General features: G+C 49.6%; 1 protein-coding gene across 1 annotated transcript in view; it reads left to right on the top strand.

Moving 5' to 3' along the window:
• Positions 1 to 15,585, top strand: part of BCL2L11 (BCL2 like 11) — a 71,308-nt gene extending 55,723 nt beyond the window's left edge. Inside the window, exon 4 of the mRNA XM_018054810.1 lies at positions 15,102 to 15,585. Coding sequence (XP_017910299.1) covers positions 15,102 to 15,137 — 36 coding nt within the window. The 3' untranslated portion in view covers positions 15,138 to 15,585. The remainder of the gene's footprint in view (positions 1 to 15,101) is intronic.

Below are 15,804 nucleotides of genomic sequence, written 5' to 3'. Positions count from 1 at the left end.
CCAGTGTGCATTTGCTAAGTTTTGACCGAGAATGCAGCTGTCTCCCAAACCTGAATCAAGATAAAGAGCATGACTGTCACTCCAGAAAGTTCCTCCATGTTCCTTCTCATCCAGTCCCTCCCCCGCCGGCCCCACTTCCAGGGGTGACTTCAGTTCCGATTTTTTTCCCAGCATAAATTAGTTCCTGAGTTTGAATGGGATGGGATCATACAGAATGTGGTGTTTTGTGTCTGATTCCGTTTTTTCTCAGCGTAATGTTGCCGTCAACAGTAATCCTTTTTCTTGCCCAGTAGTGTTCTGTTGTCTGAACAAACCACACTTTTCTCCACTTATTAATTAGCACCTGAGCTCTTACAGTTTGGGCTAGGCTGAGTAAATCTACGAATATTCTTGAACACATCTTTTTGTGAGCGTAGGTTTTATTCAACTGCGTGTCTTTGAACTGCTGTGGTGTATTTGACGTAGTTGTCACGATTTTGAAAGTCAGATTTACCCCTCTAACATAGATGTTTTCTTTTGTACTTTAAGAGCCCTTCCCTAGGCCAAAGTTTTAAATATATCTTCTGATACATTGTTCATATAGTGCTATGGTTTGTTTTCATCTTTAATCTATCCAGATTTTTTTAATGATACAGTATGAATCTCACTTTACTTTTCCCCATTGACAGCCAGCACTTTCCTCTTATCTTCACCTAAAATGGCTCTTTTACATCCACCAGATTCTCACATTATGTGGTTCTGTTTCTCTACTCTTTCCTTTTCCGTTGATCTTTCATTTCTTCTACGTTGTGCTAATTGCCATAGATTTCTGTTTTGAATTTCTTGTCCTTATTTTTCAAGACTGTCCTGGCCATTCCACATTGTGTCTTTCACGTGCATTTTGGAATTAGAAAATTTCGGTACGGGTCTGGTTTGGAAGCACAGTGACCATATTCATTGAGGGAGCATTGCCATTTTCCCAAGAGCGTTTCCAAGGCGGGTCGTGTTTTGCGCTATTAGGCTTGCTTTTGATGCTGTTAGTGTGTGACTTTTCTTCCCACGTATCCTGCACATTTCATGTGAGCTTTTGTCTAGGAGGAATGGGGAGTATCCGGCATCCAGTCTGCCCACTCCCCACTTTTAAAAAAATATGGGGGAAGTATAGTTGTTTTACAGTGCGGTGTTAGTTTCTGCTGTACAGGCAACAGAGTGAGTCATCTATGTGTATACGTGTGTCTCCTCTCTGTTTTTGGATTTCCTTCCCATTTAGATCTCCACAGAGCACCAAGCAGAGTCCCCTGTGCTGCGCAGCAGGTTCTGATTAGTTATCTATTTGATACGTAGCAGTGTGTGCGTGCGTGCCGTGTCACTTCACTTGTGTCTGACTCCGCACAACCCCACGGACTGTAGCGCACCAGGCTCCTCTGTTGATGGAATCCTCCAGGCAGGAATACTGGGGTGGGTTGCCGTTTCCTTCTCCAGGGGATCTTCCCGACCCAGGGATCGAGCTGGCTTCTCTTGTGTCTCCTGCTTTGGCAGATGGGCGCTCTCCCATGCCACCTGGGAAGCCCAGCAGTGTGAATATGTCAATCCCAGTCTTCCAGTTCCTCCCGCCTTGCTTTCCTCCTTGGTGTCCATCATTCTCCATGTCCATGCCTCTGTTCCTGCTTTGCCAATAAGATCATCTGTACCATTTTTCTAGACTCCACATATAAGTGATACGTTGTTTTTTTCTTTCTGACTTCACTCTGCAGGACAGTCTCTGCGTCTCTCCACGTCTCTGCAAATTGCACAGTTGTGTTCCTCTTTATGGCTGCATAATATTCCATTGTATACGTAGCACATCCTCTTAATCCGTCCCTCTGCTGATAGACACAGGTTGCTGCCGTGCCCTGGCGGTTGTAAATGGCGCTGCTGTGAACCCTGCACTCCCCACCTTCTTACTTCCACCACAGTTGCTCTCTGTGTGCCTGCCTCTCGCTGCTCCCTTCCACCCTCAAAACTTTCTCTCCCCCCACAACCCACCCCCCAGACAGCCGAGGGCAGCCATGGCCTATGTTGGGCCAATCCAACACTTTCCCAGCACCTTGAACCTGGAGCAAGCGAGCAGTAAGGGGCTGATGGGAGGGCAGCGTCCTTGTGGCTACAGGGTGGGGAGTGGCACAGGGCACGTTGGCCATGGCACCCACTGGCCAGGGTACCCGCTGCCCTGTCGCTAGCACGCTCGTGCCTGGTCTCCCAGCTTCCTCTTTGTTCCTGGAGCTCAGGGTCCCTCCTGGAAGTTCTCTCTGTGCTAAGTCAGTTGGAGTCAGACGCCGTTGCTGGCAGCCATAAGCGCTGACTCATTCCTACCTGTCAGGAAGGGCTGAATCAAAGGATGATAAGGAGTCCTCCATAAACAGTATGCATTCAGAAGGTGTGCAGTGATAGGCTGGAGGTTAAAATTCCCCTTTGGGTGAGACCAGATGGCGTTCTGAGAAGACGGGAAATGACAAGGCCAAAGGATGCTCTCTCATCCTCTCTCACTTCTCCCACTGAGTCTCCTTTTCCTGAAAGCACTTTCCTGAGCCAAGCCTAAGCCCTTAGGAGAATCAGTTGCCAAGGAGAAGATACCGTGGAAAGTCGAAGGCCCTGCTTTTCAGCGTTCTGTCCTGTATTGTATGCTCAGTCATGTCTGACTCTGTGATCCCATGGACTGTGGCCCACCAGGCTCCTCTGTCCATTCTGAGTCTCCAGGCAAGAATACTGGAGTAGGTTTCCATTCCTTTCCCCAATGCTGTATATGACATACATTTCCAAAAGGGATTCAAGAAGGCAAAACTATAATAGCTGCTCATCTTTGTCTCCTTAAAGCGGAATTGGGGACACTTAGCTCTAAGGGAACCCCTTCCCTGGGCTTCCCTGGTAGCTCAGGTGGTAAAGAATCCACCTGCAACTCGGGAGACCTGGGTTGGATCCCTGGGTTGGGAAGATCCCCTGGAGGAGGGCATGGCAACCCACTGCAGTATTCTTGCCTGGAGAATCCCAAGCACAGAGGAGCCAGGCGGGCTACAGTCCATGGGATGGCAGAGTCAGAAATGCCTCAGCACAACGCACAGCACAGCGTAGCAACCCCTTCCCTACTGACTGAACAAGCTCAAATTTGGAGGACCATTCTTAAAACGCACCCCAGAGATGCCATGTTTCATTGTAGACTTTCTGGCTCAGAAGGACCTCTGAGAGCTTATACTACCTCATCACATTTTCAGTTGTCTAGGCCAGTGGTCCCCAACCTTTTTGGCACCAGTTTTGCAGAAGACAATTTTTCTATGAACCAGGGGGCGCGGGATGCCTTCCGGATGATTCAAGTGCATTACATTTACTGTGTCCTTTATTTCTATTGTTATTATGTCAGCTCCACCTCAGATCATCAGGCGTTAGGTCCCAGAGACTGCAGACCCATGCTCTAGGCGGTCATTTTCCTAAACAATTTATTTGACCCAAGTATGTTTATTAAGATCGTACCAATCTCCTAGGTGCATATGAAAATACAAACGTGCTTAGGGGCTTGCCTAGTGGTCTGGTGATTGAGAATCCACCTTACCATGCAGGGGAGCCTGGAGAAGTGAGGGGGCTGCAGCTCCCCTGGGTGTCTCATCCCACCCCCACCTGGTCCCAGAACCCCCATGTCACCTATCGTGACAGCAAAGACGCTTGCTCCTTGGAAGGCAAGCTGTGACAAACCTAGGCAGCATATTAAAAAGGAGAGATATCATCTTGCCCACAAAGGTCTGTCTAGTCAAAGCTATGGTTTTTCTAAGTCATGTATGGATGTGAGTATTGGACCATAAAGAAGGCTGAGCGCCAGAGAATTGATGTTTTTGAATTATGGTGTTGGAGAAGACTCTTGAGAGTCCCCTGGCAAGCAAGGAGATCAAACTAGTTAATCCTAAAGGAAATCAGTCCTGAATATTCATTGGAAGGACTGATGCTGAAGCTCCAACACTTTGGCCACCTGATGTGAAGAGCTGACTCATTTGAAAAGACCCTGATGCTGGGAAAGATTGAGGGCAGGAGGAGAAGGCGACAACAGAGGATGAGATGGTTGGATGGCATCACTGACTCAATGGACTTGAGTTTGAGCAAGCTCCAAGAGTTGGTGATGGACAGGGAAGCCTGGCATGCTGCAGTCCATGGGGTTGCAAAGAGTAGGATACGACTGAACTGACCTTGCATCAGGGGAAGGAATTCTTGCCCTCTGGATCCAGTTAGGGTCTGAGAACAGGAAGCCCCACCTAGAGATCAGAGACAGGGAGAAGAATAAGGTGGAATATCCCTGCCCCTTGCCTGCCTTCTTGTGAGATCACCTTGGGGTTTCCATGCTCCTTGATGAAGGTCACGGCTCCTCTGAAGGTGTCACTGAATAGAGTTCTCTCCTCCAGGATCCAGTAGTCCCTCCCTGCTCTCTTCCCTCCCAACCTAGAGGCAGTAACAGCTGAACTTCACAGTAATACAGAAAGTGGGAAACAGATGTAGGTAGAGATAGAGCAAGACTGGCCACGAGTGGGTAACTATTAAAGCTGGATGACATGAACATGGAGGTACTTTATACTATTGTCTCTACTTGTGTATAACTTTGGAATATTTAAATGTGGAAAGTTAAAAGAATAGTTAATTCAAAAGTTACTTGCTGGAACTGATCTGCGTCCAGAAGCAAGTGGCCTGGGGGCAGTTTGGGGCAGGGCCGCAGGGCCAAGTGGGTCACATCTGAGAGACCGGCTCCCTTTGTGTTTTTAATGTTATTTATTATTTATTTGGCTGCACTGAGTCGTAGCTGTGGCATGCAGGATCTTCAGTCTTCCTTGCAGTACGTGCAATCTAGTTCCCTGACCAGGGATCAAATCCAGGTCGCCCTGCATTGGAAGCTTTGAGTCTTAGCCACTGGACCACCAGGGAATTCCTGATTGGGCTCCCTTTAAATTCACAAGGCAGTGAAGGCCTTTTGTTACAGAGCCAACATAACCTAATACGAATTATTTGAGAAAGACTCCTCAGAATTTCGGATTAAGGTATATTGAAGGGACATGATGGCTGACTGCTGGGTGATGAGGGGTTTTCCTTTTGCCATAAAGGACATGATTGGAACAGATGGTAACATCTGTATCAGATACGTAGATTAAACAAGGGGTCTTCACCTCTGGTCACAGACCAGCAGCAGCTTTAAATTAGAAATAAAATGCACAGTAAATGTAATGCACTTGAATCATCCTGAGATCATCCACCCCTCATTCATGGAGAAACTGTCTTCCATGAAAGCAAAATGGCTGTCTGGGGAGGCCTTACAAATAGCTGTGAAAAGAAGAGAGGTGAAAAGCAAAGGAGAAAAGGAAAGATATAAGCATCTGAATGCAGAGTTCCAAAGAATAGCAAGAAGAGATAAGAAAGCCTTCTTCAGCGATCAATGCAAAGAAATAGAGGAAAACAACAGGATGGGAAAGACTAGAGATCTCTTCAAGAAAATTAGAGACACCAAGGGAACATTTCATGCAAAGATGGGCTTGATAAAGGACAGAAATGGTATGGACCTAACAGAAGCAGAAGATATTAAGAAGAGGTGGCAAGAATACACGGAAGAACTGTACAAAAAAGATGTTCACGACCCAGATAATCATGGTGATGTGATCACTCACCTAGAGCCAGACATCCTGGAAGGTGAAGTCAAGTGAGCCTTAGAAAGCATCACTACGAACAAAGCTAGTGGAGGTGAGAGAATTCCAGTTCAGCTGTTTCAAATCCTGAAAGATGATGCTGTGAAAGTGCTGCACTCAATATGCCAGCAAGTTTGGAAAATTCAGCAGCGGCCACAGGACTGGAAAAGGTCAGTTTTCATTCCAATTCCAAAGAAAGGCAATGCCAAAGAATGCTCAAACTACTGCACAATTGCACTCATCTCACATGCTAGTAAAGTAATGCTCAAAATTCTCCAAGCCAGGCTTCAGCAATACGTGAACTGTGAACTCCCTGTTGTTCAAGCTGGTTTCAGAAAAGGCAGAGGAACCAGAGATCAAATTGCCAACGTCCGCTGGATCATGGAAAAGCAAGAGAGTTCCAGAAAAACATCTATTTCTGCTTTATTGACTATGGCAAAGCCTTTGACTGTGTGGATCACAATCAACTGTGGAAAATTCTGACAGAGATGGGAATACCAGACCACCTAACCTGCCTCTTGAGAAATCTGTATGCAGGTCAGGAAGCAACAGTTAGAACTGGACATGGAACAACAGACTGTTCGTTGGAAAAGGAGGAAAAGGAGTACGTCAAGGCTGTATATTGTCACCCTGCTCATTTAACTTCTATGCAGAGTACATCATGAGAAACGCTGGACTGGAGGAAACACAAGCTGGAATCAAGATTGCTGGGAGAAATATCAATCACCTCAGATATGCAGATAACACCACCCTTATGGCAGAAAGTGAAGAGGAGCTAAAAAGCCTCCTGATGAAAGTGAAAGAGGAGATCGAAAAAGTTGGCTTAAAGCTCAACGTTCAGAAAACGAAGATCATGGCATCTGGTCCCATCACTTCATGGGAAATAGATGGGGAAACGTGGGAACAGTGTCAGACTTTATTTTGGGGGGGCTCCAAAATCACTGCAGATGATGATTGCAGCCATGAAATTAAAAGACGCTTCCTCCTTGGAAGAAAAGTTATGACCAACCTAGATAGCATATTCAAAAGCAGAGACATTACTTTGCCGACTAAGGTCTGTCTAGTCAAGGCTATGGTTTTTCCAGTGGTCATGTATGGATGTGAGAGTTGGACTGTGAAGAAGGCTGAGCACCGAAGAATTGATGCTTTTGAACTGTGGTGTTGGAGAAGACTCTTGAGAGTCCCTTGGACTGCAAGGAGATCCAACCAGTCCATTCTGAAGCAGATCAGCCCTGGGATTTCTTTGGAAGAAATGATGCTAAAGCTGAAGCTCCAGTACTTTGGCCACCTCATGCTAAGAGTTGACTCATTGGAAAAGACTCTGATGCTGGGAGGGATTGGGGGCAGGAGGAGAAGGGGACGACCGAGGATGAGATGGCTGGATGGCATCACGGACTCGATGGACGTGAGTCTGAGTGAACTCTGAGAGATGGTGATGGACAGGGAGGCCTGGTGTGCTGCGATTCATGGGGTCGCAAAGAGTCGGACATGACTGAGCGACTGAACTGAACTGATGAAACTCGTCCCTGGTGCCACAAAGTTGGGTACTGCTGGATTAGATAGTAGGATTGCATCAAGGTTAATGTCCTGATTTTGACCACTGAACCATGGTTGTTTGAGAGGATGTCCTTATTCTTGGGAGACACAGACTGAAGTTGTCAGGGATGAGGGCCATTGCTGTCTGCGGTTTACTCTGACATTCAGAGAGACACTCCATAGGCAAACACGTGGGTTGTATCTTGGGGGTGCCTTGAAAAGGATAGAGAAACGGGGCAAAATGTCAATATTTGGGGAATCTGGGTGGGGATCCAAAGGAAATTGTTTACACTATTTTGCAATCTGGATGTCAAAATGAAAAAGTAAAAAATGTAAGACCTTTTGGCTGTGCCTAAATGGTGGCAGCAAGCAGAAGCATGGGCACACGGAGGACAGTCAGGAGTCCTCCTGGGGGACCCGGGACCCAGGGAGAGATGCTGTGCAGTCAGGAGACCCGGCCTCCCCGTGAGGAGGGAGACAGGACAGTCCTAACCGCGGACTTGGACCTGAGCGACTGGAAGGGTGGCCTTTCCTGAGTCCAGAAACGGGGGTGCGGGAGGAAGAGGCTGGGGAGGGGTGGGGGAGGGCAGGGAGGGCTCATGGAGAGTTCTGTTCTGTTGAGCTGCCAGCTCAGCTAGGGGCTGATCCAGAAACAGTGTTATCAGCTCGTTTTAAAGGGAAAATGTTGGGTTTTTGGAGAGCAGTCCCAGCCAGTTGGACTGTAAACTGTTGGCAGCTTGAAGAAAGGATACACCGTAAATATTGAGGCATTTGCTTTAATGAAACACTTTTTGCAAAACACAAACTGGAGGAAACCGGGTCTTTAATCACGAGATGGAGGACCATCCATGCCTCCCTTAAGGCCTATATGGAGTATCTACTGGACACAGCCTGGATGCTGCATGGAGAGGGGGGTGGGCAGCCCTCAACCCTAGAGGACACTGGACTCCACCAGGGACTTATACCAAAGAAGGTGATGGCACTCCACTCCAGTACTCTTGCCTGGAAAATCCCATGGACAGAGGAGCCTGGTGGGCTGCCATCTGTGGGGTCACACAGAGTCAGACATGACTGAAGTGACTTAGCAGGGGCTTATACAAAATACCCACATAGAGAGCAACCACTCCAAAACTCCAGTGGGATTCCAGTGCAGTAATTTTTTTTAAAGCTCCCTTAAAAAAAAAAAAAAAAAAAGCTCTTTTTTAAAGACCCCAGGCTTCCCTGGTGGCTCAGTGGTAAAACGTCTGCCTGCCAATGCGGGAGATGCGGATTCGGTCCCTGGATTGGGAAGATCCCCTGGAGGAGGAAATGTCGACCTGCTCCAGTATTCTTGCCTGGAAATCCCACGTACAGAGGAGCCTGGTGGGCTACAGACCATGGGGTCACAAAGAGTCGGACACAACTTAGCAACTCAGCAACGATAGCAATACATGACCCAGTGTGACAATGTCTTGGGTGTACTGGGGGCTTACTCGGGTGTCTGCAGAAACCCGGGGCCCGCAGCAGCATCATATGGCGAGTGCGTCACCCTAGGGAGAAATCTCTGAAAGACAACACTCAACAAGGTGCTTTCTGTTTGTTTAGTTTTCTGTTATAGTTGCAAAACGTTCAGTCCTCCTTTCTGTTTCCCTTTGCCAGTTTGCCCTGGCACAGGCGTCCACGCGTCCTGCCAAATCCAGGATGAGTGGGAGGGCAGAGTGGGCTGGAGGGCCCAGGGCCAAGGCCACGGCGTGGTGTAGGTGAGGCCGCCCCAGGCTGTGTGCCCAGGGAGGGCCCCGTCCATCGTCCAGTAGGACAGAGCCTCCCACTGACGAGGCCAAAGGGCTCAGCAAGGTCAGAGGGGCAGGAAGGGGCCAAGGCTGGGCTCGGTAGGGGTAGAGGCGGGATGGAATTGGCTTGCTGAGCAGGTCATGAAGGAAGGGGTAAATGGCGGTGTGCTTGCCCCCCGCTTTCCAGAGCTTGGTGGGCGTGGCGCGTGAGAGCGTCTCAGAATCCGGATGTTTCCTGGTCCCCTGAGAAACCAGGGTGGGCAGACACACCGCCTGCTCTTAGAGTGTGTGCTTGGGGATGAGGTCTGAGGACTTAGAGGGGGAACATGGTCACCTGAGCTGGGAAGGAAATCACAGTCCATGTTACCCCTCAGCTGGAACAGGGACTTGGAGGAGGGCAGGGCAGCCCACTCCATATTCTTGCCTGGAGAACCCCATGGACAGAGGACCTGATGGGCTACAGTCCACGGGGACATGAAGAGTAAGTCAGGACCAAAGGGGCCGAGCACACACACAAGGAGATGTCAACTTGGACTTGCTCAGGGCCTTGCAAGGATGCTGTGTCAGCCATCCGGAAACTGCCCTGGGCGAGCCTCCATGGGCTCAGCCTTGGCTTTCCCCTGGGCTCCACTCCCGATCCCGAGCGTCTCTGGGCCTGACTCAGGTCCCCAGTCACCAAGCTCTGGGGCCAGGCTGCTGTCAGCTTGCAGGTAAATGCTCTCCCAGTGGCTCAACAGTAAAGAATCCACCTGTAATGCAGGAGCCTTAGGAGGCACAGGTTTGATCCCTGGGTCTGGAAGATCCCCTGGAGGAGGAAATGGTGACCCACTCCAGTATTCTTGCCTGGAAAATCCCATGGACAGGGGAATCTGGTAGGCTATGGTCCACTAGGGTCGCAAAGAGTCAGACATGGCTGGAGCAAGTAAGCACGCACTCATGCTCTTGTCCCCACCCGGGGATTTTAATAGTGACATGGCAATCGTGTCTCTCTGGGCTTTGAACTGTAAGGGTCGAGGCAGCCCCTCTTATCCAGCGTGGTCCCTGGCACCAGGCACTCACTCAACAGGTGACCTTGGGACGGGTGGGTGCCAACTAAATGTCTGACTAGGATTCATGGCAAATCCTCTTTTCTGAAAGCTGGATTTTGTTCTGGGCTACTGACCACAATTTGCGCTTTTCCCCACTTAAAAAATGAGCAGTGAGAACCTGGGCTGATTCACATCCCAGACATCTGTTTTAAGAGGTAAGTCCAGTCTTTGGCCAAATGGTTCTCCTTTTAGGGCCCCTCTTTTGCTTTGAGGCGGTCCCTTCCTCCTTCCACACTCCACCTACTCAGGTCCCCAGGCCACTAGGTTCCTCTAAACCCCTTCCTTTAATAGCTGCTGCTGGAGCATGGTGCTGGCAGGGTTCTGGTGAATCAGTTTCCCTGGCAAATGAATGACCAATAATGGCTTGATGAAGGCAACATCTTGCAACTCTGATGACATGTGTATTTTGAAAACTTAAGTTTCTGTCTAAACTTGGTGGCTAGTATGAAACAGAATGAGCTTCCCTGGTGGCTCAGTGGGTAAAGAATTTGCCTGTAAGGCAGGAGACACAGGAGACATGGGTTCGATCCTGGGGTAAAGATTTCCCCTGGAGTAGGGAATGGCTACTCACTCCAGTATTCTTGCCTGAGAAATCCCATGGACAGAGCAGCCTGGAGGGTCACAAAGAGTTGGACACGACTGAGCAACTAAGCACATGAAGCAGAAGTTCACACTGATTCTAAGAAAATGACGCTTTAATTGAACGCAAGCTCAACAGCCTGGGCTGTCTCCTGGATGACCCCAGGCTCACTCCCGCATCACAGGCTTGCTGCCCCTCTTCCTAAAATGCTCAGATGTGCACAGGGTTGGCTTCTTAATGTTTCTGTTCAAATAGCCCCTTCCTGACCTGGCCTTCCCCTCCACCACCTTCAGTTTCATCCTCTGGGCAGTAAGTCTTCGCACATGCTCCCAGAGCCCCAGCTTGAGTGTGTGTTGGAACCTGGGGAGCTTGGAGTGGCCATGGGACAAGAGGGACCTGGGTCCTCTTCTCTGGGGGCCTGGTGATTGGAAAGGCCTGGGCTGTATGTTCCATGAGAACTATGGGTGTAGGAGTCCCATTTCTTGCTTCTCCAGCATTGCACTTAGTAGGTGTGGGATGACCTGGTTCTCACTTTAGCCAAAGAGCATGGCTACCTGAACACCCTGACAAGAGAGCAATGGACTTCCTTGGCGGTCCAGTGGATGGGAATCTACCTGCCAATGCAGGGAACACGGGTTTGATCCCTGGTCTGGGAAGAAGATGCCTTGAAGCCACATGCCGTGGAGCAACTAAGCCCCTGAGCCACAACTTGTGAGCCTGGGTGCTGCAACTGCTAAAGCCCGTGCACCCGAGAGCCTTTGCTCTGCAGCCAGGGAAGCCACCGCCGTGAGAAGCTGGAGCTTCACGAAGAGGAGCCCCCACTCACTGCAGCTAGAGAAAGCCCGAGCGTGGCAACAAAAAACAGGTACAGCAGAGACAGTGCTGAACTGGGTGGGAACAGGAGAGACTCATCTCCCTCCAGACACCTCAGAGGCTCCCTTCACGGGACCCAGTCGCCTGTGGTCTTTTATTGTGCACAGATCAGAGCATCAAGGCAGAAGTTTCTTTTCCTTCTTTTTTTAAATTTATTTATTTGGCTATGTCAGATCTTACTTGCGGCACGTGAGATCTTTGATCTTTGTTGCAGCATGCAGCCTCTTTAGTTTCAGCCTGTGGGATCTAGTTCCCTGACCAGAAATCAAACCAGGACCATCCAGGAAGTTCCAGGGCAGAAGTTTCTTAAACTTTCCTTCCAGAAGAAATCAGGCTTAAAATACTTGCCCACCAGACGGCCAGGGGAGCTGGGGGATATTACATCTCTTATCTGATGGCTGTCTGTGAAGAGGCCACAGGGAACTGTCCTCAGAGCGTCCGAGAGACTGGGCTTTGAGCCATTTTCATGGGTCGTGACCCTGTTACCTCCACCTGAGTCCAAGCCCTGGGACTGACCTGCCTGGTGGGGCTCGGAATGTCTAGACAGACAGACAGACAGGCTGAGATGAGAGAGCTTGCTCCTGTGGCTGAAACTCAGTTTGTGCCCAGTGTGGGTGATTCCACATGGGTCGGGGGAGCGGGTTGGGCGTGGAGGTGCCGAGGGCTGGACCCATAGGTCAAGTCTACATCTGGGGTCTGAAGCAGTGAGAAGGAGCCCTGTTTGGATTAACATACACATTCCCGGGCTGCAAATCCCCTTTTCTAAAAGCATAAACACCCAGGAAGGCAGACATAAATCTGAAGGACTTTGGCCTCGGTGAGTTGTGTATGTCAACTTGTATAAATAATACTGCACTGCCTTACAAATAATCCAGAAGGCAAGAACCAAACACTTTCACTGTTATAAAACTGGACTAAGGTTGCATTCTTCCCCCTGAAATTACTTTTCAGAGTTCATAAATATTCCTACCTTATGAGGAGGAAGGAAACAGCATTCATAAGATAGAGGACAGCATTTTTTTGGATTATTTATGGTTTTTTTTTTTTTTTTTGGTCTGATTCTGAACCCTTTGAAGACATGAAGGACTATATAAAGCAAGTTAGATGGTTTCTTTCCAAGAAACATCAAATAAAACTCCAGTCTCAGAAAGACAGAATTCTTTACCCGTGTTCCCAAATGCCAAGAACCTTCTTTTTCATGTTTTCTGTGACTGAACGTTATTTGCCTTAAGCTGGCCATGAGTTTCACTGAAAATGTCCACAGTGGAAATAAACCTTGCGGGTAAGTGGAAGAGGATGCTTCATTGCCCCGTGACTGAGAAGGATCAAATGTTGGTCCAGAGAACAGCTATGAGGACTGCCCAGCACAGGGTCAGCCTCTCAGGGGTCCAGCTTTGAAACTCGCAAGATACTGACCTGTGTTGATCAGTGGACCAGACTGGAGTCCCTATACGTTCTCTTCCAGTCTGCCTTTTCCCTACCCCAGCTCCTCTCTGAGGATTGCCTGCATACTCAGTCGCTTTAGTTGTGTCCAGTTCTTTGCAACCCCGTGGACTATAGCCTGCCAGGCTCCTCTGTCCATGGGATTTTTCAGGCAAGAATACTGGAGTGGGTTGCCATGGCCTCCTCCAGGGGATCTTCACGACCTAGGGATCGAACCCAGGTCTGCTGCACTGCAGCAGGATTCTTTACCATCTGAGCCACCAGGGAACCCCCTCTCTGAGGGTTAGTTCTCGTTAAAGCTAGCAGATGACTCAGAGTTCCAAGGAGGGCCAGTCTCTGTTCCTGCACATCTGTGCCCCGGGTCTTCAGAACTCATAGACCCAGGCCCAGCCTCTGATCACCACCGGGAAGGGCACCTCCTCCATCATATTGCCCCCCGGGTGGACACAGTCTGAAGGCATCCCACCCTCCTCTCTGACATTACTGTGTCTGATATTGGGGGCTGCTCTGGACAACCTGGCATGTTTCATACGTGAGTGTGTGTTTGTGCCATCTGCACATATGTGACCATTGGTAGCAGCATCTCTTACTGAGTACGAGTACTTTGGCCACCTCATGCGAAGAGTTGACTCATTGGAAAAGACTCTGATGCTGGGAGGGATTGGAGGCAGGAGGAAAAGGGGACGACAGAGGATGAGACGGCTGGATGGCGTCACTGACTCAATGGACATGAGTCTGAGTGAACTCCGGGAGTTGGTGATGGACAGGGAGGCCTGGCGTGCTGCAGTTCATGGGGTCGCCAAGAGTCGGACACGGCTGAGCGACTGAACTGAACTGAACTGACACTGAGCAAAGGCTGTGCTTCAGAAAATAACTTACGGTGCAAAGCAACATTTATCCCAAAAGAGCGTGCCTGTGTACGTGCATGTGTGTGTGTGTGCACACGTTCCAGCGTGGTGGAGGAAGGGAGGGACACCCTGGTATTTACCGATCGCCTTCGTTCTTCTAGGGGCTTCTTGGCAGCTCAGATGGTAAAGAGTCTGCCTGCAGTGCAGGAGACCTGGATCTGATCCCTGGGTTGGGAAGATCCCCTGGAGAAGGAAATGGCAACCCACTCCAGTATTCTTGCCTGGAGAGTCCCATGGACAAGGGAGCCTGGTGGGCTACAGCCCATGGGGTTGCAAAAAGTCAGATGTGACTGAGTGACTAAGCACACATGCACACAACCCTCAATTTCTCCGTCTTCATTCTTCAGTCTTTCCTAGCATCAGGGGCTTTTCCAATGAGTCGGCTCTTCGGATCAGGTGGTCAAAGTATTGGAGCTTCAGCTTTTGTATCAGTCCTTCCAATGAGTATTCAGGGTTGATTTCATTTAAGATTGGCTGTTTAATCTCCTTGCAGTCCAAGGGACTCTCAAGATTCTTCTCCAGTAGCACAATTTGAAAGCATCAATTCTTATGCACTCAGCCTTCTTTATGGTCCAAGTGTCATGTCTGTACATGACTACCGGGAAAACCATAGCTTTGACTATACTGACCTATGTTGGCAAAATGACGTCTCTGCTTTTTAACACGCTGTCTAGGTTTGTCATAGCTCCATATTTAACACTTATTGGCACTTAACTAGCCCCAGCACTGTTTGGTGCTTTATCTGAATTATCTCCTCTAGTCTTCATAATAGCTTGAGGAGACAAGTACAAATTATTGCCCTCATTTTTACAAGTAGAGGTACTCAAGCACCAAGAGGGGGAATAAGTCTCTGGGTCCTGCATCTAGAAAGTGGCAGGGTCTGGGCAGGGGGCTGCAGAGCCTGCTGGGAATCCCAGCAGCACGCGGCCTGGCTCTCGGAGCTCAGGCACAGCAGACCAGCAACCGCACCTCCCTCCTGGTCGGGGCCTTCTGCCCTCATTCAGGGTGATGTCGCGTCAGACGGGACATCTCACACCTGGACCGCCTCGTCCTCAAATCTGGGTTGCAGTACGTCCTCATCCTCCCACCCCTGCTGCTCAACCCCCCCCCCCCCACTGCCCTATTACTTTGGTTTTAGAGCACTGAGCCCCCGCCCACTCATGCCACGCCTCTCTTCTCTTGCCATCCAGCCTCTTCTTCAACATGAATTCCCCAGTAACTCAGCCTTTCTCTTGTAGGTTACAACCCTTTGGCAAAGTCCCAGTTCTGAGTGAACCCCATCCACCCACCGTCTTCTGGCCTGCACTGGGCTCCTGAGTGTTTCTGGACATCGTCAGATGATACGATTGGCTTCTTGGCTCTGAATTCGTGATCTCAGTCTGTGAGCGGCCATCGGTGCCACCAGGAGACCCCACTGTTCCCTCTGGAGGTCTGCTCCCCCCCACCCCCTGCCACAGGATGACAGCAATGCTAACAACCTCCTGTTCCACCCGGAACTTTCCCTGTAGTTCCAAACGCTCATCTTCCCACCAACAAGCTCACCAGTCCCACCCAGACCGGCACCTCTTCTGTTTCCTCCTTCCTAGATGGATGGAGAGAAGTCTCTCCCCCTGCGCTCTGGATTCATCCCTCCAGCTACTCAGGAACTTCGCTTCCAGGACTTGCCTGGTGGTCGGTAAAACTTGGCCTGCCAATGCAGGGGGTGCGGGTTCGATCCCTGGTCAGGGAACTAAGATCCCACATGCCTTGTGGCCAAAAGACCACAACAGAAAACTGAAGAATATTGCAACAAATTCAATAAAGGTTTTAAAAATGGTCCACCAAAAAAAAAAAAAAGGGACTGCACTCCCTCTGCAGGGGTGCCCTCTGCAGGGAGCTCCCGCTCACTTTCATGGTCCTTTCTCCAGGCGACTTCCTTCAGTGCACAGACATGCCCCTGTC

The sequence above is a fragment of the Capra hircus genome, chromosome 11 (assembly GCF_001704415.2).
Source record: "Capra hircus breed San Clemente chromosome 11, ASM170441v1, whole genome shotgun sequence".
Classification (NCBI taxonomy): Eukaryota; Metazoa; Chordata; class Mammalia; order Artiodactyla; family Bovidae; genus Capra; species Capra hircus.
This window is presented reverse-complemented; position numbering and strand designations above follow the sequence as displayed.